This window comes from Ranitomeya imitator, chromosome 2 (genome assembly GCF_032444005.1).
Source record: "Ranitomeya imitator isolate aRanImi1 chromosome 2, aRanImi1.pri, whole genome shotgun sequence".
Taxonomy (NCBI): Eukaryota; Metazoa; Chordata; class Amphibia; order Anura; family Dendrobatidae; genus Ranitomeya; species Ranitomeya imitator.
In genome coordinates, this window is record NC_091283.1 from 150,039,064 (window position 1) to 150,065,344 (window position 26,281).

Genomic DNA, 26,281 nt, shown 5'->3' on the forward strand with positions numbered 1-26,281 from the left:
TTCACTTCCCCTCTCAGTCTCCTACAGACTGCTCTGTTCTCGTTACTTCCAGGAGCTGCAGCACCTCACGTGGCTGCACGGCCCCAGCTTTCCTCTCAGACTCTCTCTGTCTACTTCCACTCTCTTCACTCTCCTCTCACCAACTATCCACTGCTCTCTGCCTCTGACAGACTAACTAACTCCTCCTCCAGACCAGAATATATCTATACCTAGGGAAGCTCCCCTGAAACGTTTCAGAGCTCCCCCTTCTGGCCTGGAGTCAGAACAGTGTTGCATGTACTGCCTACCTGTTAAAGGGATCCTTTCTCGCTTCCAAGCATGACATCACTCCCCGTGAGGAAAGCAGTGCCACTGTAACAGGCGGTTATCTGGGGTGTTACATGTGCACACATCCTAATTCCACAAAATCCCTTGTCTCCTGTAATAAAACAAAAACAAAAAACAACAATATCCCTCACCTGTCTGACGTTCTGTCCCATGCCATAATTCATGTCTGGGGATAAATAATTTTTAACCTGGATGGTGCCAAGATGCGACCGTCCAGGCTCCGGTCGTGTTCTGGGATTATGGTGTGTATGTGAGGGAGTATAATGTCCAGTATCCAGACTCTTCTAATCTTCATTCCAGGTGCCCTGACTACTCGGCGGTGCATTGATTTAGTGGATCCAGTGTTGTGGCCACTTCTAGAAAGTGTCCCAGGAAACGTTTTTCTATATGACAACAGCAGGCTGTATGTTCCTCATATTACTGTGTGCATTCTGCTCCCATAGCTATAGCATCTCCGAACTTGTCTCCATTGGAGACATCATTGGTCGGTGATCACACAGGAGCTGCCAGAGCGGATCCTGATGATTTACCCAGGTGCATTCAACGGCAGAACCTTCCTCAGACGACCATTCATAACATAACATCAGTGACCGCAGCTGAGGCTGGGAGTGCCGGGATCTCTGCACGGGGCTCAGACTCCAGACTGGATACAGCCAGAATTTTTTTCTTTTAGGGTATGTTTCAACATTCAGGAAACCCAGCGCTTTGGACACAGCGGATAGCCTGCTCCGCCCAAAACACCGCCCCATAGTACGCATGGTGATTCCAGATGTGTTCATTGAGCTCATGCGGAATCGCCGCATTGTATTTATTGACTCCGCAAGATAAATAGACATGCTGCGGTCTGTAAAGACGCGTTGCATGTCCGGATACACAGGGCCACTGGATGCGGCCCTGCGCACATAGTGGAGACAGAATTTCATAAAATCTCCTCCACTATGCTATAATGTCTGGACGCTGCAATCTGCAGCAAATCCTGATGTAATCTGGCACATGGAAACATACCCTTATTGTTTCATCTGTCTTTATTTTTATCTGCACTGAGCAGCTTTTATATGATGTTACCGGTATGTTATGTTTTTGGGAAAAAATTTTTTTATCTCTCTGACATACAAGGGTTTGTCATTATAGTAATGCCCCATGTGTTTTGGGCTAGAGATCCCAGGCTGAATTTACAGGACCAGTCATTGTACATCAGTCATTGCCGGGCTGGTGACCTGTAGAGGATATCCATCCCTTTACAGCAGCAGCTGAGGTCTGGGCTCTTCCTGTAATCCTAGAAAGGTGATTGACACCTCTCATCTGTGTGACTTGCCAACATGGTGGCTGTCCCGTATGGCCGACACTTCCTTGAAATCCCATTCTCTATAAACAACCCAGATCCATGGCGCTCATTCCAATCTCATCAGGACCTCATCCACCAAAGTGTTTGTTCTACCAGAAAAGCTTTATCAGCCCCAAACACACACAGGATTTCCTCTCCCAAGTGTCCAGCCCAGTCCTGATTTATACAGGAAGAGGGGCATAAAAAGATCCCTTTTGGACATTTAAAGTAACACGACTTGGGCTTTAAAACAGTTCTAGGGCGGGATAAGAGTAGACCTCGAGGATCTCCAAAGAAGCATCTTCTCCTTCCAAGATGAGCAGGTCCAAGGAGCCTCCGGAGTCACGGGGACCACCAGTTCTGGGTCCCGGCCCTCCTTCTCCTCATCCAGCAGGTACATTTCTCAATCATTGCTGCTTTCTGCGCCTTCTCCGCAGCCCTGACTTGTTTCTTTACATGCCAGAAGAGACTTTAGTGCAACATTTACACCGGAGTCTTCAGATGACGGCTCTAATTCAATTACCGCGCAACATTTAATTAGAAGTCTCTCAGCAGGGAACAATGTGACGGCTTTTATGTAATTGTCTCATTCTCATACAGGGACTTTTTTTTATTTTTTTTGCTAAGAAAAAAAAAGTGAAACTTTATAAATCACACATATCCACCGAGCTCCTAGTGCCGGCCCCTTGGAATCTTTTCTGACATTTCTATCCATCTTTACTCCTTTATATAATTTGTTATCATGCGATTGGGTTTGGTGACGATGAAAATTTAGAATAATTCTATTTGTTACTGATTTACATTACGCTATATGGGTATTTGCACAAGTTCAGAAAAATCTGCTGTAAATACTGATATGTTGGCAAGAAAAACACTGCGTAAAATACTCATTTTTACGATTTTTTTTTCCCCCATTCATAAAAATGGGTTAACTAAACACTGACAGAATTGACATGATGCAGACATGAAACTGCTTCAAATCTGAAAAAGATTTGATAACCAACATGTGCATGAGATTTCAGAAATCTGTAACGGTAAAATGCTGCAATTTTCACATTAAAAAAAAAACACGGCATGTGAACATAGCCTATAAACAGGACCAACCAACCACAGCCCAGCCAATCACAAATCAGCTTCCCTAAATGTATGCAGTGCGACATAATGAACGCTTCCTTCTGATTGGCTGCAATCAGCCCTTCATTGTAACAAGGAAAGTGGCACAAAGTGATATTCTATCACAGAACAGAGTTATTATCTCGCCAGTGTGATGCAATATCTGAGCTTTTATAGCACAGCCTCAGTGAGCTGGTATCTCTGAGCACTGACTCCATGGTAGGAGGTAGAGTCAGTTAGCGGAGATCTTATCTCAGGATTTACCGTCTTGTTTCTCCTTGGCTTTTTTCTTGCTAATTCCCCTTTATTATGAGTAAATCCAGAATATTTTTGTTTTTCTCCCTTTGGCATTCCCACCACATCCCAGGAGAGCACATCTAGCAAAGCCTCCCCTAATTGATTCCTTGTCTGCGGCCGCTTCTCCCACCGCTCTGTAGGACCCGAGTGAATTCTCCATTTACCATTAACTTTCCACCTGGGGGTTTATGGGGTCCTAGGCGCGTGGGGCTTCTGAGGGTGTGGGTCCAGTCATAGACCCAGAGTGATGAAGGATGGAGGCCAAAGAATAAGACTGCCCCAAATCTTACCTAATTATATAAAACTATGACATTGCCGCCACTAGTGGTGTCGTTACAATGTGGCAGTGTGTCTGTCATCAATAATTGGCTGCTCTCAGAAACTGCGCCATTCCTGGCCATGGGCCGCGTCTCACATGTCCGCCAATAAGGCTGAGATGCAATACCTGACACAGCCTGTAGACAAGGGGGCGCTGATTCTGGTGGAAAGTGGTTCCTTTAATTACTAATTTCTTTGCTTTATAATGTCTTGTATGCTGTTGAGCTACAGCCTGGCATTGAGGTGCTGAAGCTTTTCTGCAATGACTTACCTACATAGAAGTGAATGGACTTTCCCAATAATATCTCCATTGACTTCTATGGAGCAGGTCACAGATATGATCACACATTAGTCAGCGGGCCCCATGTGAGACCCCACACGTGGATGTTAACCCTTCAACTCTCTCTATAAATGCCTCATTATAAATAGGATTGTGCATGAAGTGCTGAGTTCCCAGGCTCCGGACATTAGTAACGTTTTCTCCATTCCTCCCCTGCAGTCACATGAGAAGGAGCCGGACCGGCGCCATGAGCAGACAATCCCTGGAGAGGACGAGGTGAGTGCGGGCTTATTACAGAGCCGGGCCGGCTGCTTCTGACTGTGATAGGGACAGATGTGTGAGGTGCAGAAACGCACGTAATGTGCACGATGGCCGAGATCATGGATCCTGTCCGCCAGCTCTGCGCTGCTTCCCTCTACTGAGATCCTCCCCTTTGTCAAATATCTGCAGACGATTCTAAGATGTGTGGCCACGTTCTCCTTTATCCGACAGACCAACAGGTCCATTCATGGCTTGTTACTACAGGGCCCGGTCAGTCAGGCTGGGGTGCGGGGGCAGATCATTGTTTAAGCATGAAGCACCACAGAGCCCAGCATCCAAGTCCTGGTCCCCGCTAGTAAATGATGCTGACATGTGCTTACTGTGGCTAGAAGAGCTCCTGGCTGCCAGTCACCTGGTCTGGGCCTGGGTACACTTAGCAAAGTGGCAAACAAGAATCCCAGCATTGTCTTCCATCCAGAGAATGTCCAGAAGTGCTGAGCCATGTAGTTCTCCCTTCTAGAGAAATAATGGACCCTGCATCTAAACCGAGATTTAGCATGCAGGGTCCTCAGTGGTCCCTCCACTGGGGGTGTCTCCGCCGCCTCCTAGTTATTCTACCCTTTATTTATACAGCACCAGCGTGTTCTGCAGCCATGGACCTGCACTGGGGAAGAGACCCCTGCCCCAACAGCCTGCAATCTAAATAATACTTCTGATACTGATCTGTCCCCTCAAACCCGACTGTGATGGATAGGTATATCCTGCAGATCATTACACCAGTGACCTCTCTGCAGAACATCGCTCCATCTCCTCTAACCCCTGACTGTGATAGATGCTGCAGATCATTACACCAGTGACCTCTCTGCAGAACATCGCTCCATCTCCTCTAACCCCTGACTGTGATAGATGCTGCAGATCATTACACCACTGACCTCTCTACAGAACAGCGCTCCATCTCCTATAACCCCTGACTGTGATAGATGCTGCAGATCATTGCACCACTGACCTCTCTACAGAACATCGCTCCATCTCCTCTAAACCCTGACTGTGATAGATGCTGCAGATCATTACACCACTGACCTCTCTACAGAACATCGCTCCATCTCCTCTAACCCCTGACTGTGATAGATGCTGCAGATCATTACACCAGTGACCTCTCTGCAGAACATCGCTCCATCTCCTATAACCCCTGACTGTGATAGATGCTGCAGATCATTGCACCACTGACCTCTCTACAGAACATCGCTCCATCTCCTCTAAACCCTGACTGTGATAGATGCTGCAGATCATTGCACCACTGACCTCTCTACAGAACATTGCTCCATCTCCTCTTACCCTTGACTGTGATAGATGCTGCAGATCATTGCACCACTGACCTCTCTGCAGAACATCACTCCATCTCATCTAACCCCTGACTGTGATAGATCCTGCAGATCATTACACCAGTGACCTCTCTACAGAACATCGCTCCATCTCCTCTAACCCCTGACTGTGATAGATGCTGCAGATCATTACACCAGTGACCTCTCTGCAGAACATCACTCCATCTCATCTAACCCCTGACTGTGATAGATGCTGCAGATCATTACACCAGTTACCTCTCTACAGAACATCGCTCCATCTCCTATAACCCCTGACTGTGATAGATGCTGCAGATCATTACACCAGTGACCTCTCTACAGAACATCGCTCCATCTCCTATAACCCCTGACTGTGTTAGATGCTGCAGATCATTGCACCACTGACCTCTCTACAGAACATCGCTCCATCTCCTATAACCCCTGACTGTGATAGATGCTGCAGATCATTGCACCACTGACCTCTCTACAGAACAGCGCTCCATCTCCTCTAACCCCTGACTGTGATAGATGCTGCAGATCATTGCACCACTGACCTCTCTACAGAACATCGCTCCATCTCCTATAACCCCTGACTGTGATAGATGCTGCAGATCATTGCACCACTGACCTCTCTACAGAACAGCGCTCCATCTCCTCTAACCCCTGACTGTGATAGATGCTGCAGATCATTGCACCACTGACCTCTCTACAGAACATCGCTCCATCTCCTCTAAACCCTGACTGTGATAGATGCTGCAGATCATTGCACCACTGACCTCTCTACAGAACATCGCTCCATCTCCTCTAACCCCTGACTGTGATAGATGCTGCAGATCATTGCACCACTGACCTCTCTACAGAACATCGCTCCATCTCCTCTAACCCCTGACTGTGATAGATGCTGCAGATCATTACACCACTGACCTCTCTACAGAACAGCGCTCCATCTCCTATAACCCCTGACTGTGATAGATGCTGCAGATCATTACACCAGTGACCTCTCTGCAGAACATCGCTCCATCTCATCTAACCCCCGACTGTGATAGATGCTGCAGATCATTGCACCACTGACCTCTCTGCAGAACATCGCTCCATCTCATCTAACCCCTGACTGTGATAGATGCTGCAGATCATTGCACCACTGACCTCTCTGCAGAACATCGCTCCATCTCATCTAACCCCTGACTGCGATAGATGCTGCAGATCATTACACCAGTGACCTCTTTGCAGAACATCGCTCCATCTCCTCTAACCCTGTGATAACTGCTGCAGATTATTGCACCATTGACCTCTCTGCAGAACATCACTTTGTCGCCTCTATCCCGACTGTGATAGATGCTGCAGATCATTGCACCACTGACCTCTCTGCAGAACATCGCTCCATCTCATCTAACCCCTGACTGTGATAGATGCTGCAGATCATTACACCGGTGACCGCTCTGCAGAACATCGCTCCATCTCCTAACCCTGTGATAACTGCTGCAGATTATTGCCCCACTGACCTCTCTGCAGAACATCGCTCCATCTCATCTAACCCCTGACTGTCATAGATGCTGCAGATCATTGCACCACTGACCTCCCTGCAGAACATCGCTCCATCTCATCTAACCCCTGACTGTGATAGATGCTGCAGATCATTACACCAGTGACCGCTCTGCAGAACATCGCTCCATCTCCTAACCCTGTGATAACTGCTGCAGATTATTGCACCATTGACCTCTCTGCAGAACATCACTTTGTCGCCTCTATCCCCTGACTGTGATAGATGCTGCAGATCATTACACCAGTGACCTCTCTGCAGAACATCGCTCCATCTCCTCTAACCCTGTGATAACTGCTGCAGATTATTGCACCATTGACCTCTCTGCAGAACATCACTTTGTCGCCTCTATCCCCTGACTGTGATAAATACTGCAGATCGTTGCACCAGTGACCCTTCGGCAGACCATTGCTCCATCCCCTCTCACTCCTGTGATATAGTCTGCAGATCATTGCACCAGTGACCTCTGCAGACAATATGTCTGTTTCGGTACTAGGCAGTTGCACATACTCTGCTATCATGTATGTGGCCCGTGGTGTCCATTCTCCTCCATAGCTGGGGACACCTGCAGGTGGGGGGCTCCAGGTCTCCTGTCCTCCCTCTTGCCATCCTTTGCGCGGTCTCAGGCGCGGGGTCCAGGCTGCTCAGTATCCTTGGAGGAGGGCGCCCAGGTGATGACATCTGTGTGATGTCAGGCAAGTGCTGGGCCCCATCCAATGGGAAAAAGGCAGGAGGAAGGGGGGCATTCCCACTGCAGGCGGGGGAGGGGGCCCAGGACTCCCTGTCACTTTCCCACTACACATCAATGTATAGTTCTGTCCATGAACTCAATACAACCAGCAACCAAAGATTTACCATCTGCAGGGAAAACACCCACCACTACCTAAGCCCCATGGATTACTGATTGTGTTGGGTCCAGAGAGGAAAGTGTTGTGTTGTGGGTGTCAGAGCTGCGCCCCTTCCTGACCCTGGGAGTAACAGTGAGTACAATCTTCCCCTATGTATCTCCATGTAAGCCAGCAGTGCAAGAGTTAAACAGCCTGTCATGACACATGAACTGACTCTCAAACTACAAGACCCAGCATCCACTAGTGTATGGTGGGATGTGTAGTCCAACAATAGATCAACTAGTCAGACGGGGTAATGCTGGGACCTGTGGTCCCCCAAGGATTACAGACCCATATATATTCAGTCATTACTTCTAGTTTATTCCCTCAGAGCAGAACTCTCTCTCTGCGCTGTCCTGACCTCTGATAATATGTACACCCCCACCCTAATATATTACATTAATAGCGAGGCCACACGCCGATTCATAGAAAAGTGAAGACAGCTAAAGTGTCGTCTTCTCCTGTCCTGATCAGGAGGCGATTGATTCACTAGGTTGTACTTGACCAAGTCGTCTGGGAATGAAGAGGTTAAACATTGCCATTGTCAGGATGAAGGTGTAATAGAAAGCAGCCAGAAGCTGGAGGGGAAGGAAGATCCCCCAAACCTGCACAATAATAGAAATCTATATATGTGTGTATGGTTGATTATGGGATGCATTGTATCCTTACATTGTGGAGGGGGATTCTGTCAGAGGAATGTGCTGCCCCCAGCAGAACAGAGCGCAGCTCCTGGGAATACAATGCCACCTGCTGGCTGCCAGGAGGGATTACATCTTCAGGCAGCAAGGGGTTAGTTCTTCTCAATGATTTCCATGTCTAAATTCTGCTGTTAATAAACGTCTCTCTGCCGGCCCCAACACATAAAGCTCTTCTCCCCCATCATCCCCAGTATTGGGTGGGTTCCATCACCAGTGTGGCACAGGGATCCCGGTTATTGGGTGGGCTGCATCACTCGTGGTACAGGGATCCCATGGGGGGCGCTGTCTCTGGCCACTGTTGGTTATATATAAAGTTTGCTGACTGATTGGCAGAACTGATCACTCATCTACAATAAGGCCGGAGCCACACAGCCCCATAATGTGTCATCTACCAGTGCGGAGAAACGTGATGCTGTGTATCTAATCTCATCCACTGTCTGCGGAGCTGTATCTAAGCCTATTCTGCGTGTGATGCTAGGCTGTGCCCTGTGTGTCTAATCTTAGGTGTGATACTGTCTGCTGAGCTGTGTATCCAATCCTGTGTGGAGTTCTGGCTGTGGTGATACAGATCTGCACTCACTTCAGAGGGTCCCTCCATTACACGTGGGGGGATCGGCTCGGTTTGTTGCTCTTGTTTCGGAGGTGAATGTGATTGTACTGATGTCTCGTGCACTTTGTGTTTCAGTATTTCGTCCAGAGCCGGGAGCAGCCGAGCATCCAGGACCCTCATCGTCTCCACGAGAACTCTCAGCAGGACCCCAGGGAAGGATGTGGGGAGTCAGCTGCGTGCTCATGGGCTGCCTGCTAATCCTAGACCTCGCGGCTGCAGATCTCCTGTACCGCCCAGGGTAAGACCCTCGTACTGCATTAATATCAGGGGTTCCCTCTTCACACAGAGCTGCTCCATCCACAACATCCAACCACTGGTGACTGGAAAGTCAGGACCATGGTGCTTTTCAGGAGACTCGGCAATGGTGGGAAGTGACATCTGCCCGTCTCTGGCCGCCCTGCAGTAATTATCTCTGAAGTCTATAAACCCTGCTGTCTCTTCTACACAGCTTTGGTAGAATTGCTGAGGGTTGTAGTACTCCAGACACAGACTCCTTAAATACTTGTTTTTCCCCAGTCAGTTGTTGCCATCTTCTCCCAGAGTCTGCTCTGTTTCTTCCCTCGGTCCAGGGTTCACATGTGGTTTCCATTACACGTAATCCATATAGATCTGTCACCTCGGATGCCCTGCTGGGAGGTGAGGGGTTAACCTTCGCTGTGTGTCAGCACCTTCTTCCTTATAATTAAGAGTCTCACAATTTAGCTTTTATAGCCCATATAAATCTGCGGTGATTGCAGTGCGGACCCCCTATTGCTACAGAAGGTAAGGGGGGCTATCAGGTTTGCTGAGATACAGAGTGCAGTGAGAGGGGGTTCACATTCCAATTGGGGGATTGTTCCTGGCACAGAATGTAATCCGGAGTGAGGGACAGGAGTGATGGGGGCTGTAAAAGGGGCTTTATGGGAAATCTCAATTTTTATAAACGTGTGATTGGACAGGATGTTAAGGGGAAGCATACGCGAGGTCTGCAGCGGCGTGCACAGAGGAGGCGGTCACGGCCGTGCTCAGAGTATTTGCGGTCGTGTCGGCTTTCAGCCAATATTAAACACACCTACAGAATACATGGCACGTGATGCTGCATAAACTCCGCCACAGCCCCTCCGTCATAGGCTCTCACGATGACACAACCGATCTTAACAAAGAGGCGCTGCAGGGCTTTACTGGTCACCAACATCTACAAAGTACTACAAATCCCATGTGCCCTGTGCTACAAAGCTCACAGCCCGGGAAACCTGCGGCTTCACATCATCTGTGCGATCGCTCAGGTCATCTCGAATTCCACAATGCTGCTGCTTAGTTACTGGGAATTATTCATTATGGATCTATAGCCCTGCTGTACTGACACTACAACGTCGAGAATGCCTCGTTAGTTGAGGTACATATTAATTTAGAAAAAAAAATTTTTTTTCAGAATAAACAACATTTTTATGAGAAGCTAAAAAACAGACAAAAAAAAATCCGTCATCATCTGTGTTTCTGGCGGGGGCCCTGCAGGCGCCTCTCACAGGTCACAAGTGTTGCCTTTGAGCTTTGGTCACACTTAATTATTGATGAAATGCACCTTGTGTGAGCAGCACTTCACTGACGTAGCGGTGTACACATAATGAAGGAGGTGTTACATAGGACTGCAGGTGGCACTGTGATAACTCCATGAGTAAAGATAATGCTGTGGATGTCACCTGAAGTCCTATGTAACACCAAAGGTAAGTGATACCGGAGAACAGCTAATGTAGTAGATGTCACCTGAAGTCCTATGTAACATGAAAGATTACAATGATAACTTTGAGTAGATAATGTAGTAGATATTTAGTTAAAGGGTCAGAAATTGGGTTCTCAATATTGTACCATTAGATGAATCCATAAGGTATGGGAGACAGTTAGGATTATTAGGGGTGTGAGCGACCTTACTAGATACTCACCGATATGGGGTACGGTAATTTGTATCTACCAGAATTTGGGCAATTGAAGGGTTTCCGCACTTGGAAAGAGGCAGGTATTAGTAGGATTGGGCAGTTGAGGTCTCAGGGTAACCTTAGGACTTTTGAGGAATTTCAGTTACCACGGTCTGAACTATATGGCTATATTCACACTTTGCGGATTTTGCTGCGGATCCGCAGCGGATTTGACCGCTGCGGATCCGCAGCAGTTTCCCATGAGTTTACATTACAATGTAAACCTATGGGAAACAAAAAACGCTGTGCACATGCTGCGGAAAAATCCGCGCGGAAACGCTGCGGATTACATTCCGCAGCATGTCACTTCTTTTCTGCGGATTTTCACCTGCTCCAATAGAAAACTGCAGTTGAAAATCCGCAGAAGAAAACGCAGTAAAAACGGCGATAAATCCGCAGTAAAAACCGCAACGGGTTTTCACTGCGGATTTTGCAATTCCGCTGCGGAAAAATCCGCAGTGGAATCTGCAAAGTGTGCACATAGCCTATCAGTATAACTGCATCACTCACACATATCTGGCACAAAGTAAAAGGAGTCCCATAGTGTTGCACGTTGATCTTATGCTGGACTTCATCCTTAAAAACAGTGGTACGAAGGGGGCGATTTCAGGGATATATGAGTATCTTCTCTTTTCTTGATAAGCACCCTATTAAGGCTAGAGGTAAAAGGGAAGCGGAATTGGGAGTAATTGATCAAGATAAATGGGAATCAATTTTAGAGTACGTGCCTAAGATTTCTATGAGTGAGCCGGGGAGGTTGTCGCAACTATTTGTAATTCATAGGGCCTATAGAAGGCCAGACGTGCTATTCAAAGCTGGGATGAGGCCTGATTCACAATGTCCTAGGTGCTCACAGTCTGAGGCGGGTATTCTTCATATGATGTGGCTATGCCCTAGACCAGTGTTCCCCAACTCCGGTCCTCAAGAGCCACCAACAGGTCATGTTTTGAGGATTTCCTTTGTATTACACAGGTCAGTGAATGCTTGCCTGTGCAGGTGATGCAATTATCACCTGTGCAATACTAAGGATATCTTGAAAACATGACCTGTTGGTGGCTCAAGGACCGGACTTGGGGAACACTGCCCTAGACTGTCCTCCTTTTGGATAGTGGTATTAAATAGAATTGAGTTGGTATATAATTGTTCTGTTCCTAGGCACCCCTTGGTTTGCATATTGTGGAGGAGATAGCAATTGATAACACATTTAAAATAGTTATTGCTACGTTATTATTTATTGCAAGGAAATTGATCGCCAAATTCTGGATTAGGGAGGAGCCTCCGACGAGGAGAGATTTTTGGGCACAGGTGGACCACATTCTTTCATTGGAGAGAAGTATATACACCAAAAGACATAAGCTGGACTTTTTCTTCAAGCTTTGGCAACCATGGATTGATTTGAGCTTAGGGGCTGGGTCTGAATTTGCGAGCTTTAGGGCATCTTGGGTGGGTTTTAGGTCAATTACTTTTTATCTACAGGACGGTGGAGTCCGTTGGCTCTTGGTGGGTCTCTAAGGGGGGGAGGGGTTAGGATGGGGTCGGGCTGTTATATTTAAAATGTTATTGGAGTTGTATACAAAATGTAATGAATACTATTTGTATTATTTTGATTGTCCAATAAAAATGTATCTGATAAAAAAAAAAAAAAAAGAAAAAAGGGGGTTTGGTACAATGTTAGCCAGTTGAAAAAATAATGCTCTCATTGGGAAAAACAAGATAATCTTGTAGTTATGATACCTTGTAATGGCTAACAATAACAAAATAAATGATGTTACAAAGCAAGCATTGGAGACTTCTTAGGTCCCTTCCTCGGGCATAGTATAAGTCTCCAAAGCTGCTTTGTAATATCATTTATTTTATTTTTGTTAGCCATTAAAAGGTACCGTAAGTACAAGATTATCTTGTTTTTGCCACTAAGAAGACTTAAAAAAAATAATGTTATGTAACACCAAAGATTACAATGATAACTTTGAGTACAGATAATGTAGTAGCTGTCACCTGCAGTCCTATGTAACACCAGAAAGTAATAACGTAGTACAGATAATGTAGATGATGTCACCTGCAGTCCTATGTAACACCATAAAGTGATAAGTGAGTGCAGATAATGTAGATGATGTCACCTGCAGTCCTATGTAACACCACAAAGTGATAAGTGAGTACAGATAATGGAGCCAGCTCTTCCCTCTCCTAGTGTATCCTCACCCACCCCCTGCAGACTGTGAGCCCTCGCGGGCAGGGTCCTCCCTCCTTATGTACTCGTGTGCCTTGTTATCTGCTCATGTTTAATGTATTTGTCTATATTTGCCCCGTATTCACATGTAAAGCGCCATGGAATAAATGGCGCTATAAAAATGTATAATAATAATAATAATGATGTCACCTGCAGTCCTATGTATCACCAGATAACCCTGAGATTTGTTGTACGTTTCTTACAGCGCCAGCCTGTGTTTTCTAATGGTGAATATAATCATTTTTGGCTACTGATACATTTTTGTCTTTTCTCTTCCAGGAGGAGGATTTGTTCTTCCGGCGGCCATACTGGTTTTGTGTCTGTGACGCAGTCGTACGTGCAGCCGGTTCACAAGCCGGTAATCACCATGTGTGAGGGGCACAAAGTCTGCAGTACATACAGGTCAGTGACCGTTCAGTGTACGCAGCACCCGAGCGCCTGATCTTAAAGCCAGGGCTGTGGAGTCGGTAAGCCATAGTTGCGACTCCGACTCAGACTCCTGGATTTTATCAGGTTCCGACTCCGGCTCCAACTCCTTCATAAATGGCAAATTCGTAACAATAAATTTACTGTTGTCAAATATTAACATTGTGCTTATTCAGTTTCTCACCATCATATAAGTAATCAGACCACTTTGAGCAAAAACTATATTTATTAGAATACAATTAGAATATAGCAAATAACTTTTATAAACTTTTCTAAACTCTTGTAAGTAAATATGCAATAAACACTGTTATGCAGTTAATAAGAAGAAATCCATAAATTTGTCCTCAGAAAAAGTATTGCCTCTGTCAGATCCTCCTTCATGGATGCCCTCAAATCTGATCTAATTATTTTGAGAGCAGAGAACAACCTGTTTAATGTGACGCTTCTTTGACATTCTCAGGTTTTTAATTCTGCATTCACAATCCAAATGACAATTGTTTTTCCTAAAAACAATTGTACAAAATTATTGCCAGGTCGTACACCTGATATAGTGGTCAGTAATATTGTTATTCCTCATGTACTCACAGTTACCTGATGCAAAGTTTGAAAGGATAATACTTCTTACAGTCTTCCTCTTCTGAGTAGCAGCTGTGAGATGCTTGGAAGACGCACACCAAACATCTAGTCTAGAGGAGCTTTACTACTAAGAATTTGCAACACACTTTCAGTTTCAGTTTCATACATTGTAAGTAGGGGGGTTGGGGCAGCATGAGGTTAACCAAGTATAAGATTAGATAAGGGCAGTGGAGAACAGTGTCACACAAGAAGTAAGAAATGTCTATCTCCAGCACAACTGCTTATCACTGTTGTTCATAGTTTGATAGAACATATATATTTGAGTAACATTTATAAAATTCATATGAAAGTTCAATTATGAAATATTAATACATTTTTTTAAAAGCTGGAGTCGGAGTCGGTACATTTCTACCGACTCTGACTTCAACCAAAACTAGCTCCGACTCCACAGACCTGCTTAAAGCTGATCAATAACATACACAAAATAGCATAAAACATATTTTATGCTGAAAATAGCTTGTGAAGATACCGTAGGGTTTCTGTGTTGCACAATGATCCAATGCGCCATTTTTTTCCATTGGTAGAACAACGTACAAGATTTCCTACAGACAAGTATCGAAGGAAGCATCGCTGCCACTGTACACATGCTGCCCGGGTTGGAGGAGGATGAATGTGCACAGCTGTGATAATGGTAACCGCAGTCCTGTCGCTGTATACGGGGGCAGCTGTCGCTGTAGGTCCCGCTCATTCTGTGGCGGGGATATCGGCTGGTAATCCGGCACATCTGTTTGTACAGTATGGGGATCACGTTTCCACATTGCACTGATCTCTCCCATTGTGCAGAACATCAGTACATCTGTTGCGGATTATCTGCATATTCCTGGGTTTATATTTTTGCTGCAGGCCACGAGGGTCCACGATGTGTCCTATTGCGTCATGGCCAATTAGATTCAGCCCCTCGGACATGGCTACAAAGTGTCTCGGTCTTAAAGTGTTTGATGTTGAGCTGACAAGAGTGGATGATTACAGCGTAGAGTGTGCAGTAAAGCAGCTCTCCATCCGACCTGGGAGGGAAGGGGCAGAACTGGCAGGAACTTCCCAGGGATATTAGGGAGGGCTGGGGGAAATATTCAGCTTTCAAGGTCTTCAGTGCATGCTGTGAAAATGAAAAATAATCTGTGTGATAACGGCAGCCGTGACATCAGTTACATTCACTGACAGGTGTCTGCAAGAGCTTCTGCAGCAGCTGAATGTAGTTTGTACAGTTGCTATGTGTGTTAATAAGCACTGTCCTGGACACCTGCCTCAGATTACGGCAGTAACAGCGACACCTAGAGGCCATTTATTGAGGTGTGTTAACAATTGTCATTAGAATAGAATTACTGGCCATCGGGGTCTCTGATGAGAAGGGGATTTGGTGACTTACGTATCACTCAATATCCACTTGTCGTTCTCCTTTAGTGTCTTGTCGGCTTCTATGCCAGAATGGAGGAACGTGCGTTGGCTACAACAGGTGTCAGTGCACCGAGGGCTGGAGCGGGAATCACTGCCAGTCAGGTAGGACATGGGTGTCTGAGCTGTATTATTGGGCCACGGTGACAGCTGAACGTCACATGACATGTTCTGCGGGTGAGAACCCGACATTCACACACGTATGCAGGATCTGAAACCTGCCCGCATACATAAGACGCTGTGACCCATCTGACAGATACAGGTGTACTCAAAAGTTTACACACCCTGGCAGAATTTTTGCTTTCTTGGCCTTTTTTCAGTGAATATGAATGATAACACCAAAACTTTTTCTCCACTCGTGATTAGTGGTTGGGTGAAACCATTTATTGTCAAACTACCGTGTTTTCTCGTATTAAATCATAATGACAACCCAAAACATCCAAATGACCCTAATCAAAAGTTCACATACCCCATTTCTTAATACCGTGTATTGCCCCCTCTAACATCAATGACAGTTGAAGTCTTTTGTGGTAGTTGTGGATGAGGTTCTTTATTTTCTCAGATGGTAAAGTGCCCACTCTTCTTGGCAAAAAGCCTCGAGTTCCTGTAAATTCCTGGGCTGTCTAGCATGAACTGCGCACTGGAGATCTCCTCAGAGTGGCTCAATGATATTGAGGTCAGGAGACTGAGATGGCCACTCCAGAACCTTCACTTTCTTCTGCTGTAGCCAATTACAGGTCGACTTGGCTTTGCGTTTTGGATTGTTGTCATGTTGGAACATCCAAGTAATAATAATAATAATCTTTATTTTTATACAGTGCTAACATATTCCACAGTGCTTTACAGTTTTGCACACATTATCAAGTACATCCCATGCGCAGCTTCCGGGCTGATGAGTGCAAATTTGCCTCCAGAATTTGCTGATAACATGCTGCATTCATTTTCCTTCAACTTTGACCAAGTTTCCTGTGCCTTTGTAGCTCACACATCCCCAAAACATCAGCGATCCACCTCCGTGCTTTACAGTAGGAATGGTGTTCCTTTCATCATAGGCCTTGTTGACCTCTCTCTCCAAATGTAACGTTTATGGTTGTGGCCAAATAGTTCAATTTTGGTCTCATCACTCCAAATTACCTTGTTCCAGAAGTTTTGAGGCTTGTCTCTGTGCTGTTTTGCGTATTGTAGGTGAGATACTTTGTGGCATTGTGGCTGAATGAAAGATGCAAGAGTCTGTCTGGATCCCAGAAACTCACTTTTATGCACACACACTGATTACAAGCAAACAGGTCACAGGTGAGGATGTTGCCTTTAGTAGCCATTCAAACTAATTTGTGTCAACTTCTGTGCATATTATCAGGCCAAAATCACCAGGGTATGTTAACTTTTGATCAGGGTCATTTGGATGTTTTGGGTTGTCATTATGATTTTAAAAAGAGAAAACACAGAAGTTTGATAATACATGGCTTCACCCAACCGCTAATCACGAGTGGAGAAAAAGTTTTGGTGTTATCATTCATATTCTCTGAAAAAAGGCCAAGAAAGCAAAAATTCTACCGGGGTATGTAAACTTTTGAGCACAACTGTATATAGAAACTTCAGGGTTTTCCCAGAGAAAATTAGAACTTTTTTGGACTTTCCTTTATAATTGTAAATCCATCTCCTTGTTATACCAAGAAGAAGAATTCAGTTTTTTCTCTAGATGTGGACGAGTGTGAGACTGGACAGCAGCGGTGCTCACAAAGCTGCACCAACACCCATGGGAACTTCCACTGCGGCTGCTATGAAGGATTCAGCCTTTCCAGTGATGGGAAATCTTGTCATAAAGTGGAAAAGGTGACGACTGCTTCCCCGTCACCTGCACAGTCATCAGCAAACGGGACAGGTCAGTATCGTGCCACCTTTGTAGATGGACAACTGTGTAATAGGCCACATGTACACGAAATGTGATCAGAAAATAGCACGGCTTCATTACAAATGACAAATCCATCTGTGATTTTTGTATTTTGCGTTTTTGATGCATTTGATTTTTATTTTGATGCAGGTTGTGGATTATTAGGCTGATATTCACAGATTCCTCACATAAATATCACAGACTCGATACGTAATGTCTCAGAACTGGAGTAAAATGTGATACTTGCATTTTCTGGGTTACAGCTTCCCACCTGAGTGAGAGGAGATAATGGGAGTTGTACTACCGCCAGAGCTGGGCATATTTACAGCACAAGATCCCGGAGAGCCGTCAGGTTGGTGGCCGCACATTATTACTTTTGGTACGCGCTGTGACACATCAAACTCGTACCGTGAGTAATAATGCGCGGCTGCTGGCACAACCATCCACGATTTAAAGGAAGTTCCTGCGGCACCAATCACCGATAATATTAATGGAAGCAGATCCCTCTGTAATACACAGTGAAGGCGGCCATACTGGTTGTCACTAATCTTTCCCAGAGAAGGATATGGTGGTATAGATTTTACTGGTTTGATTGTAGATAGCAACTGATATCAGTATTTGGTTTATGTTGCCAATTTTAGAAAAAGAATAGACCATTAACTGAGCACCTCACCCAACCTTTCTGGCAGCAGTAAATCTGCTGGGTTGTGAGGCTATATGAGCGGTGGAATTAAGCATTCCATAACTAGGCCAATATGCCCTGCAGACAAGCTGGGTGACAACTGCTCTAATGACAACCATTTTGCCGTTTTCTCGCTCCTTTCCAAAAAAGCTGAATATTAATGGATGATATTTATTCACTTCTTTTCTTTGTCTTTCAGTGGAAACAGAAATCATGAGGCAAGAAATGCAAGAACTTAGGAGCAAGATTGAGGTTCTGGAGCAGGTAAGAGCCCTGTGCTGCCCGGCCCCAATGGCCACGGACCACAAAGACCCTGTGTAGTCAGAGCCTCTAGTTGTCGGATGGTAAACTTTCTGACCACTGGTTTTCTGCAGAAAATCCAAGCCTGTTTACAGTATCTGCGCTCCATGTGAATTCATCCTTACTGTCCTTATTGTTTGTGGGTTTTCCAGAAAAGGAAGCAATACATGCCTGACATTGACACCAAAGCTGGTGTGTGATTGAAGACGACATAATTGTCATTCATACATACAGTCTACCTCCCCCACATCACTGTACTATCACATGCCATGGGGACTAGAAAGGGTAGTGTACCTGAGGAAGTGGACAGGATAGTTTTATAACTCTTCTGAACTCTGTGATTCCCTTGCCTGATTCTGGAGGAGCGCGGAATTGTCGGCATCTTGAATATCCTATCCAGAATGCCATGGGGACAACACACCATGTGTTTTACCTTTTAAAGCCACGCGTTGTGAGAGTACACAGAAACCCTCAGCGGTCTGATCACTGTACAAATTTGGTGGCTTAAATTCCTTTGATTCATGTGAGCCCACTGCAGAAACCACCCTCACACTTTACATCACACGTGTTATACCAGTATAAACAGTAGAGGGCGCAGTTTCTGACATGATGGAGAAGCACAGGTAATAGTGTGACCATTTCACCACTAGAGAGACAGGACTGGGGCTCAGATGAGGGACGATCATTTGGGTATTCCTGCTCCTGGTTGCTTGTGCCCTAAGTGATGAACAACTGACTAATCCAAAATATAAAGGTAAATGATGGAAGGACAGACAGACTTGTCGCTCTGAATAATTCCCTGTGTTCTCTCCGTGCAGAAACTGCAGTTGGTTTTGGCTCCATTTCATAGTCTATCGACCGTGTCCCCTGAAGATGGCCTGGGCCCCGTCACGTTCCTGACGCATTCCTTCCAGCAGCTTGACAGGATAGACTCACTCAGCGAGCAGATCTCGTTCCTGGAAGAGCGTCTGGAGACCTGTAAGTACAGACTCAGCCCTGTGACCTGCCAACACAAAGGTTCAGAGACTGCCCTGCTCACATGTGGTGGGCACACCTACCTGCCTGCCCCCCAAGAACATCGTGGATACACACAGCAGGAAAGGTGGCAATTGTCCAATAGTCTAACATTTGAATGCCTCCCCAAAAACCCAGAGAATATTATGGAATTGTCATTTTAAGCATTTTGCCCATATAATTTAGTACAAAGCAAAGCTGCAACCTCATTGTACAACTGCTGCAAAATTAATATCTATGTTCCGTTACGGGAAAACTTACATTTCAGTCATCAATATTTCCTTGGCTGAAGTTGTAAAGCCATTGTCCACAGAAGGAAGGGCATGGTCACAGTGACCATAGTGGGCTCCTCCTATCATTTACCTTAATGTGTTAATAGCCATAAAAATTATATGCCGTAGCCCGTCAACCCTAATCCACCATCCTAAGTTGGGAGTGGGTTATACTGGGGGAAAGTTCAGCTACTCCTTATTCTTAGAGGCATTTTACTAATATCCTCAGAGTCCTTTAAATCGGCCACTTCCTCCCTGTCCTGTGGGGTAAGTGCTTCTTACGTTAGTGGGTCGGTTCACTTCAGTTTATTTTTTCTGGCCACTTTATTATTGCGCTTTAATGAGTGAAAACTATAAAATCTCCTGTCTGGTGGCTCATGAGCGACTAATATAAAATCTCCCATCTGTCCTGGTGCGGGGATGACTATACACAGTGGCGAGTACGGCTGCAATGTTCGTTTGCTTAGTAATTATGCTCCGCTTTTACAATCTTCTCCTCACATCCAGTTTTACACTCTGCTTCTGGCCAAACATTACGGTGAGGTTTTTGTGCTTATTAGGACAGCGTCCAATAATGGGAAATAACAATCTGTCCTTGATCTTAATCCAAATCTCGTCACGGTTAATGAAGCGTCTGACTCTTGCCATCTGAGAGGATGTAAGGGCTGCTCATAGCACAAGTTTAAATATCCCATTAGACGTGACAATTAATGAATATTTTCCCAACAGTGATCTCCATGGGGCTGGAAACCATAAACTCCTGGAACACATCACATCTACAATAGATTCTCTCCTCCTGGGAGAGCGGCTGAGTGCAGGCTCACTGGTAATTACCCGTCATACAAAAATGACACAGAAAAGGCAATTGGATCTTTTACAGAAAGATTACAAGGCTCCTCACCTTTGTGCCTGGCACAACAAAGTCCCTATTTGCTTGAGCTGAACTTGAGCTATGGAAATCCATATTTAGGCTATGCGGATACGCAGCGTTTTTGGACGCGCAGAATTGAATCAAATCTGCAGTGTAGTGCACAAGCAATGTTAGTCTATGTGAAATTGACATTTGGTGTGCACATGCTGCAGAAAAAAACGCGCGGAATCGCTTTATTTTCCGCAGCATGTCAATTCTTTTTGCGGATCTGCAGCATTTCTGCACCCATTGACTTCCATTGTGTCAGGCCAATCCGCAGCAAAACCGCAGGTTTAAAAAGGATCTGCAGTTTTGCTGAAGATCGGGAGGGAGATGAGTGTGTGGGCGGATACTGTGTGTGTGTGTGTGCGGAGAAGATGTGCCGGTGTTTGTGTGTGTCTGTGCGTGCGCACGCAGCCGTGTGCGTGGGTCTGCGGGGCTGTGTGTGTGTGTGCGGCTGTGTGTAGGCAGGCATTGTACGATGGGACTACTAGTCCCATCCGGCTATGCCTGCTACAGTGATAGGTAGCCGGATGATGGGACAGTAGTAGTCCCATCATCCAGCTGCTTTGTTCAAATGTAAAAAAGACCCAAAACACAACACATACACACATATACAGTACATATAAACACACAGTAACATAGTAACATAGTAACATAGTTAGTAAGGCCGAAAAAAGACATTTGTCCATCCAGTTCAGCCTATATTCCATCATAATAAATCCCCAGATCTACGTCCTTCTACAGAACCTAATAATTGTATGATACAATATTGTTCTGCTCCAGGAAGACATCCAGGCTTCTCTTGAACCCCTCGACTGAGTTCGCCATCACCACCTCCTCAGGCAAGCAATTCCAGATTCTCACTGCCCTAACAGTAAAGAATCCTCTTCTATGTTGGTGGAAAAACCTTCTCTCCTCCAGACGCAAAGAATGCCCCCTTGTGCCCGTCACCTTCCTTGGTATAAACAGATCCTCAGCGAGATATTTGTATTGTCCCCTTATATACTTATACATGGTTATTAGATCGCCCCTCAGTCGTCTTTTTTCTAGACTAAATAATCCTAATTTCGCTAATCTATCTGGGTATTGTAGTTCTCCCATCCCCTTTATTAATTTTGTTGCCCTCCTTTGTACTCTCTCTAGTTCCATTATATCCTTCCTGAGCACCGGTGCCCAAAACTGGACACAGTACTCCATGTGCGGTCTAACTAGGGATTTGTACAGAGGCAGTATAATGCTCTCATCATGTGTATCCAGACCTCTTTTAATGCACCCCATGATCCTGTTTGCCTTGGCAGCTGCTGCCTGGCACTGGCTGCTCCAGGTAAGTTTATCATTAACTAGGATCCCCAAGTCCTTCTCCCTGTCAGATTTACCCAGTGGTTTCCCATTCAGTGTGTAATGGTGATATTGATTCCTTCTTCCCATGTGTATAACCTTACATTTATCATTGTTAAACCTCATCTGCCACCTTTCAGCCCAAGTTTCCAACTTATCCAGATCCATCTGTAGCAGAATACTATCTTCTCTTGTATTAACTGCTTTACATAGTTTTGTATCATCTGCAAATATCGATATTTTACTGTGTAAACCTTCTACCAGATCATTAATGAATATGTTGAAGAGAACAGGTCCCAATACTGACCCCTGCGGTACCCCACTGGTCACAGCGACCCAGTTAGAGACTATACCATTTATAACCACCCTCTGCTTTCTATCACTAAGCCAGTTACTATCCCATTTACACACATTTTCCCCCAGACCAAGCATTCTCATTTTGTGTACCAACCTCTTGTGCGGCACGGTATCAAACGCTTTGGAAAAATCGAGATATACCACGTCCAATGACTCACCGTGGTCCAGCCTATAGCTTACCTCTTCATAAAAACTGATTAGATTGGTTTGACAGGAGCGATTTCTCATAAACCCATGCTGATATGGAGTTAAACAGTTATATACATACTCACCAAACAGCTAATCCCTGAAGCCTTCGATTACCTGTAAAAAAAAAAATAAAAATAATAATAAACCAATAGTATACTCCCAGATCCAATGTAATCCATTTACAGATGCGACCGCTCTCCAGGGGCTCCGGGATACAATGACGGAAGGTATCCCTCTGCTGCTGTGAGTACAGAGTTCATACTGTCACTTGTGACACCGCTGCATGGGAAAATTCTCACGCAGCAGTGCCGTAAAGTGAGAGCACATTGAACCCTCAGTGGTAACCCTGCAGGAACCATTGTCTCCTGTGTGTCACTGGAGGCCTATAGAGCTGTCACATCTCCTGATGTGACAGCTCTATAGGGGAGATCGTCGGGAAACACTTGTTATTAAATGGACTACGTCGGACCAGGGAGTATTTGTGTTGGTTTATTATTTTTTTTCTTTTTTCCAGGATATCGAGGGCGTCGCATGGATTGGCAGAAAAATAAAGATGGCAAAACTGTGTACAGTTTTATTTAATTAAAATACTTTATTCTGCATGTGTGTATGTTTATTTAACCCAACAACAACTATAGGATTAGTAATGGATAGGTGTCTTATTGACACCTCTACATTACTAAGCAGGCTTGATGTCACCTTACAATTCAAAGGTGGCTTCAACCCCCAACTATTACCCCATATGCCATGGCTACAGGGCAGTGGGAAGAGAATAAGTGCCGGAATTGGCGCATCTTAGAGATGCGCCATTTCTTGGGCGGCTGAGAGCTGGTGTTTGTGTGTGGGGGGGCAATATCCATGGTCCCTTCCTAGGTTATGAATATCAGCCCGCAGCTGTCTGCATAGCCTTTTCTGGCTATTAATTATAGGGGGACCCCACGTCGTCTTTTTTTTTTTTGAGGGGGGGTCCCCCTATTTTAATAGCCAGTAAAGGCTAAATGTACAACAGCTTAGTGCTGATATTCATAGCCTGGGAAGATCCATGGGTATCAACCTTTCCCAGGCTATAAACATCGGCCCCTAGTCGCTGGCTTTCCCTCTCTGGTGCAGAAAATTGCGTGGGAGCACACGCCATTTTTTTTTCAATTTTTTATAAATTAAACAGATATTGCATTTAAGGTCAGGGTCACACTTGTGAGAAACTCGCACGAGTCTCTTGCATTATTACCGGCACTTGGGGCTGGAACGTGCGGCTGCACGTATTTCTATGCAGCTGAACGCTCCGGTTCCAAGTATCGGCGGCAGTGTCGGGTATTGAGGTATGAGACTCAGGCGAGTTTCTCGCACATGTGACCCCGGACTAACACAGATTTTGTGTGTGTGTGTTTTTAACTCTTTATGTACCATTATATTTTGTTTATTACTAAACATCGGGCTTGGTATTATCTATCTATCTATAGATAGATCTATCTTTCGTCAATCTACCTATCAATTATCTATCTATCTGGTGGTGTAAAAATTATTCTTCAATGGAGTATGTAAATGAAGAGGTTGGACAAGAAATGACATCACAATTTGTTTTTGGGTCAATGATAGATCTTTATTTAGCTGTCAAAAACACATACAAATCCGCATCAAAAGCACATCGAATTTGCGCGGATTTTTACCTGCGTTTTCTGCCAAGAAATGCAGAATCTGCACAGAAAATTCCACAAGCAAATCTGCAACATGTGCACATACCCTTAGGGAGCCAAAACGTTATGGCGTCAAGAGAATTGACAGATCTGAAGAATAATGAAATAATATGAAAATAAAGGGAGTCTGTCACCCCAAGATGCATCATCCATTAGCTGTACAGTGATATCGGGCCCTTAGCCCCTATAAAATCATACCAGTACTGTACAGTTTAGTAGCCTGTTCCTTATATCACTGTGCAGCTACTTTAATATAGATTTTGGGGGTGATAGACTCCCTATAATCATCAGCATCCATTATGGGGCTCGGAGGCTGTACGGTTCCAGCACCCCTTTATTTTCTGAAATTCTTGCTGTATTAACATTTAGTTTGTTTATTTTTTAGGCTCCTGCAAGAATGATCTGTGATCTTCACAAAAAATGGGAAATGCCAAGAACGTGGATGAGCGGTCTGTCTCGCCAATCACTTATGTACATGATTTACAGTCCGGCTCAGCATGAACCGAGCAACCTTTGTAATAAGAATATCGGACATTTACTGCGCAGAAGAACAGATGTGGCTGGTTCACGCTTCTGTGCTGGTACCATGTGATGTTGTGTTATAGATGTATATGATACACCAATAAGCTAATGTTTGTAAGGATATTAGCAGTGCTACATCCTACCACTGCCTCTAGACCCCTCATACATTGCCCCGGGGGTCCTGTACTACAGGTGGGCCCTGCCGCTGTGAATGGCATAGTTAGCTTTTTTAAATTACAAGCACCAACAAAAACCTGAAGTCCGCAAAATGTTACTTGGATTGATTCAGAAAAAAGGAAAAGTGAGCAATGGCGGCAGCAAACACATCACAACCGAATCCATGAAGGACAGAACTGTGATCATTGGAGGGTGTCACACTCAGTTTCTAAATCACTTTTTCACGGTACTGGATTCATTTTTGTAAAATAAAACTATTTTATGAAGTATTTGTTTCAGTAATAAATCTGCACCCATGGATGTGGCTCTTTAGTACCCAGCAACGAGCGGAGAATGGTCACAAGTAGGGATAAGCGAATCAATTTACAGGACTTTGGTCTAACGGTCACATCAGCAATCCATGGTCGCTGGACGAGAGCCCTGTGAACAGACTCTTCTGATTAGTAGGGCTGGTAAGACGTCATGTGTGGGTCATGACATAATTAATGATATTACCTAAAGCCTACCACTCAGAAGAGGTGTCGGGGAGTCCAGTAGGTAAGAGACGTTTCACAAGTTTCTGTCCAGCGGTGTGGTTAGTGTGGGGTTACCCTTTAGGCATGTGCACATCAGAAGACACTTCAAGAAAACTCCAAAGTTGTTTCTTCATTAAACGCCTTTGCGGATGAATTTTGCACCACAAGAAATTTTCTTTTTTACTTTTAAATATAAAATAATGACAGGTCTGAGCAATAGTCAGGTCACTTCCTTTTACCAAGAAAAAAGAATGAACAGCTCACCCACAGCTTGCTGAAGCGCGGATCTCGTGCGGTCACACGTGTAGTACTGATGAGAAAAAGGAGATGTGTTCCGGCTTCTTTGAATCAAAAAAATTATTAGAAATTTCATTTTTGGATTTACACTTGGAAGGTGTGCATGGAAGGAATATTATCACATCTACATTTTACAAGCCCCTATCCTGCAATACCTTTTACATGTGAAAAGCATTCATCCCTAACATACAACTAAATCTACACCAGTAGGGCAGGAGTGGGCAGTTAATTTTCCCAAGGGGCCACATGAGAGACCGTGACTGTTGTGGAGGGCCGAAAATAATTCTGCTCAAAATTAATATCAATATATTATAATTATATTATTAATAATTTAATTAATATTAATTGAATCACTTAATATTGAGAATTAAATATGCTGACATCCCTCTATATATTGTCTGAACCTGAGTACAGCCCCTTCTGTATATCGTATGAGCCCCCCAACAGCCCCTTATATGCGGCATGAGCCCCACACAGCCTCCCCCATATGCA

General features: G+C 44.9%; 1 protein-coding gene across 3 annotated transcripts; it reads left to right on the forward strand.

The window, feature by feature from the left end:
• Window positions 1-1,898: 1,898 nt before the first annotated feature.
• EGFL7 (EGF like domain multiple 7) lies at window positions 1,899-25,246 on the forward strand. 3 transcript variants are annotated; one of them, XM_069747473.1, is made up of 10 exons: window positions 1,899-2,045; window positions 3,879-3,935; window positions 9,071-9,233; window positions 13,454-13,576; window positions 14,761-14,867; window positions 15,638-15,733; window positions 17,328-17,510; window positions 18,401-18,465; window positions 19,320-19,479; window positions 24,664-25,246. In XM_069747473.1, exons 3-10 carry the CDS (start codon window positions 9,154-9,156, stop codon window positions 24,684-24,686), a joined length of 837 nt encoding a protein of 278 aa, XP_069603574.1. In that variant the 5' UTR covers window positions 1,899-2,045; window positions 3,879-3,935; window positions 9,071-9,153; the 3' UTR covers window positions 24,687-25,246. The 3 variants fall into 3 exon arrangements, with proteins under 3 accessions (XP_069603574.1, XP_069603576.1, XP_069603575.1); XM_069747475.1 differs by lacking the exons at window positions 1,899-2,045; window positions 3,879-3,935 and adding an exon at window positions 7,587-7,780; XM_069747474.1 differs by lacking the exons at window positions 1,899-2,045; window positions 3,879-3,935 and adding an exon at window positions 8,753-8,889.
• The last annotated feature ends 1,035 nt before the right edge of the window (window positions 25,247-26,281 follow it).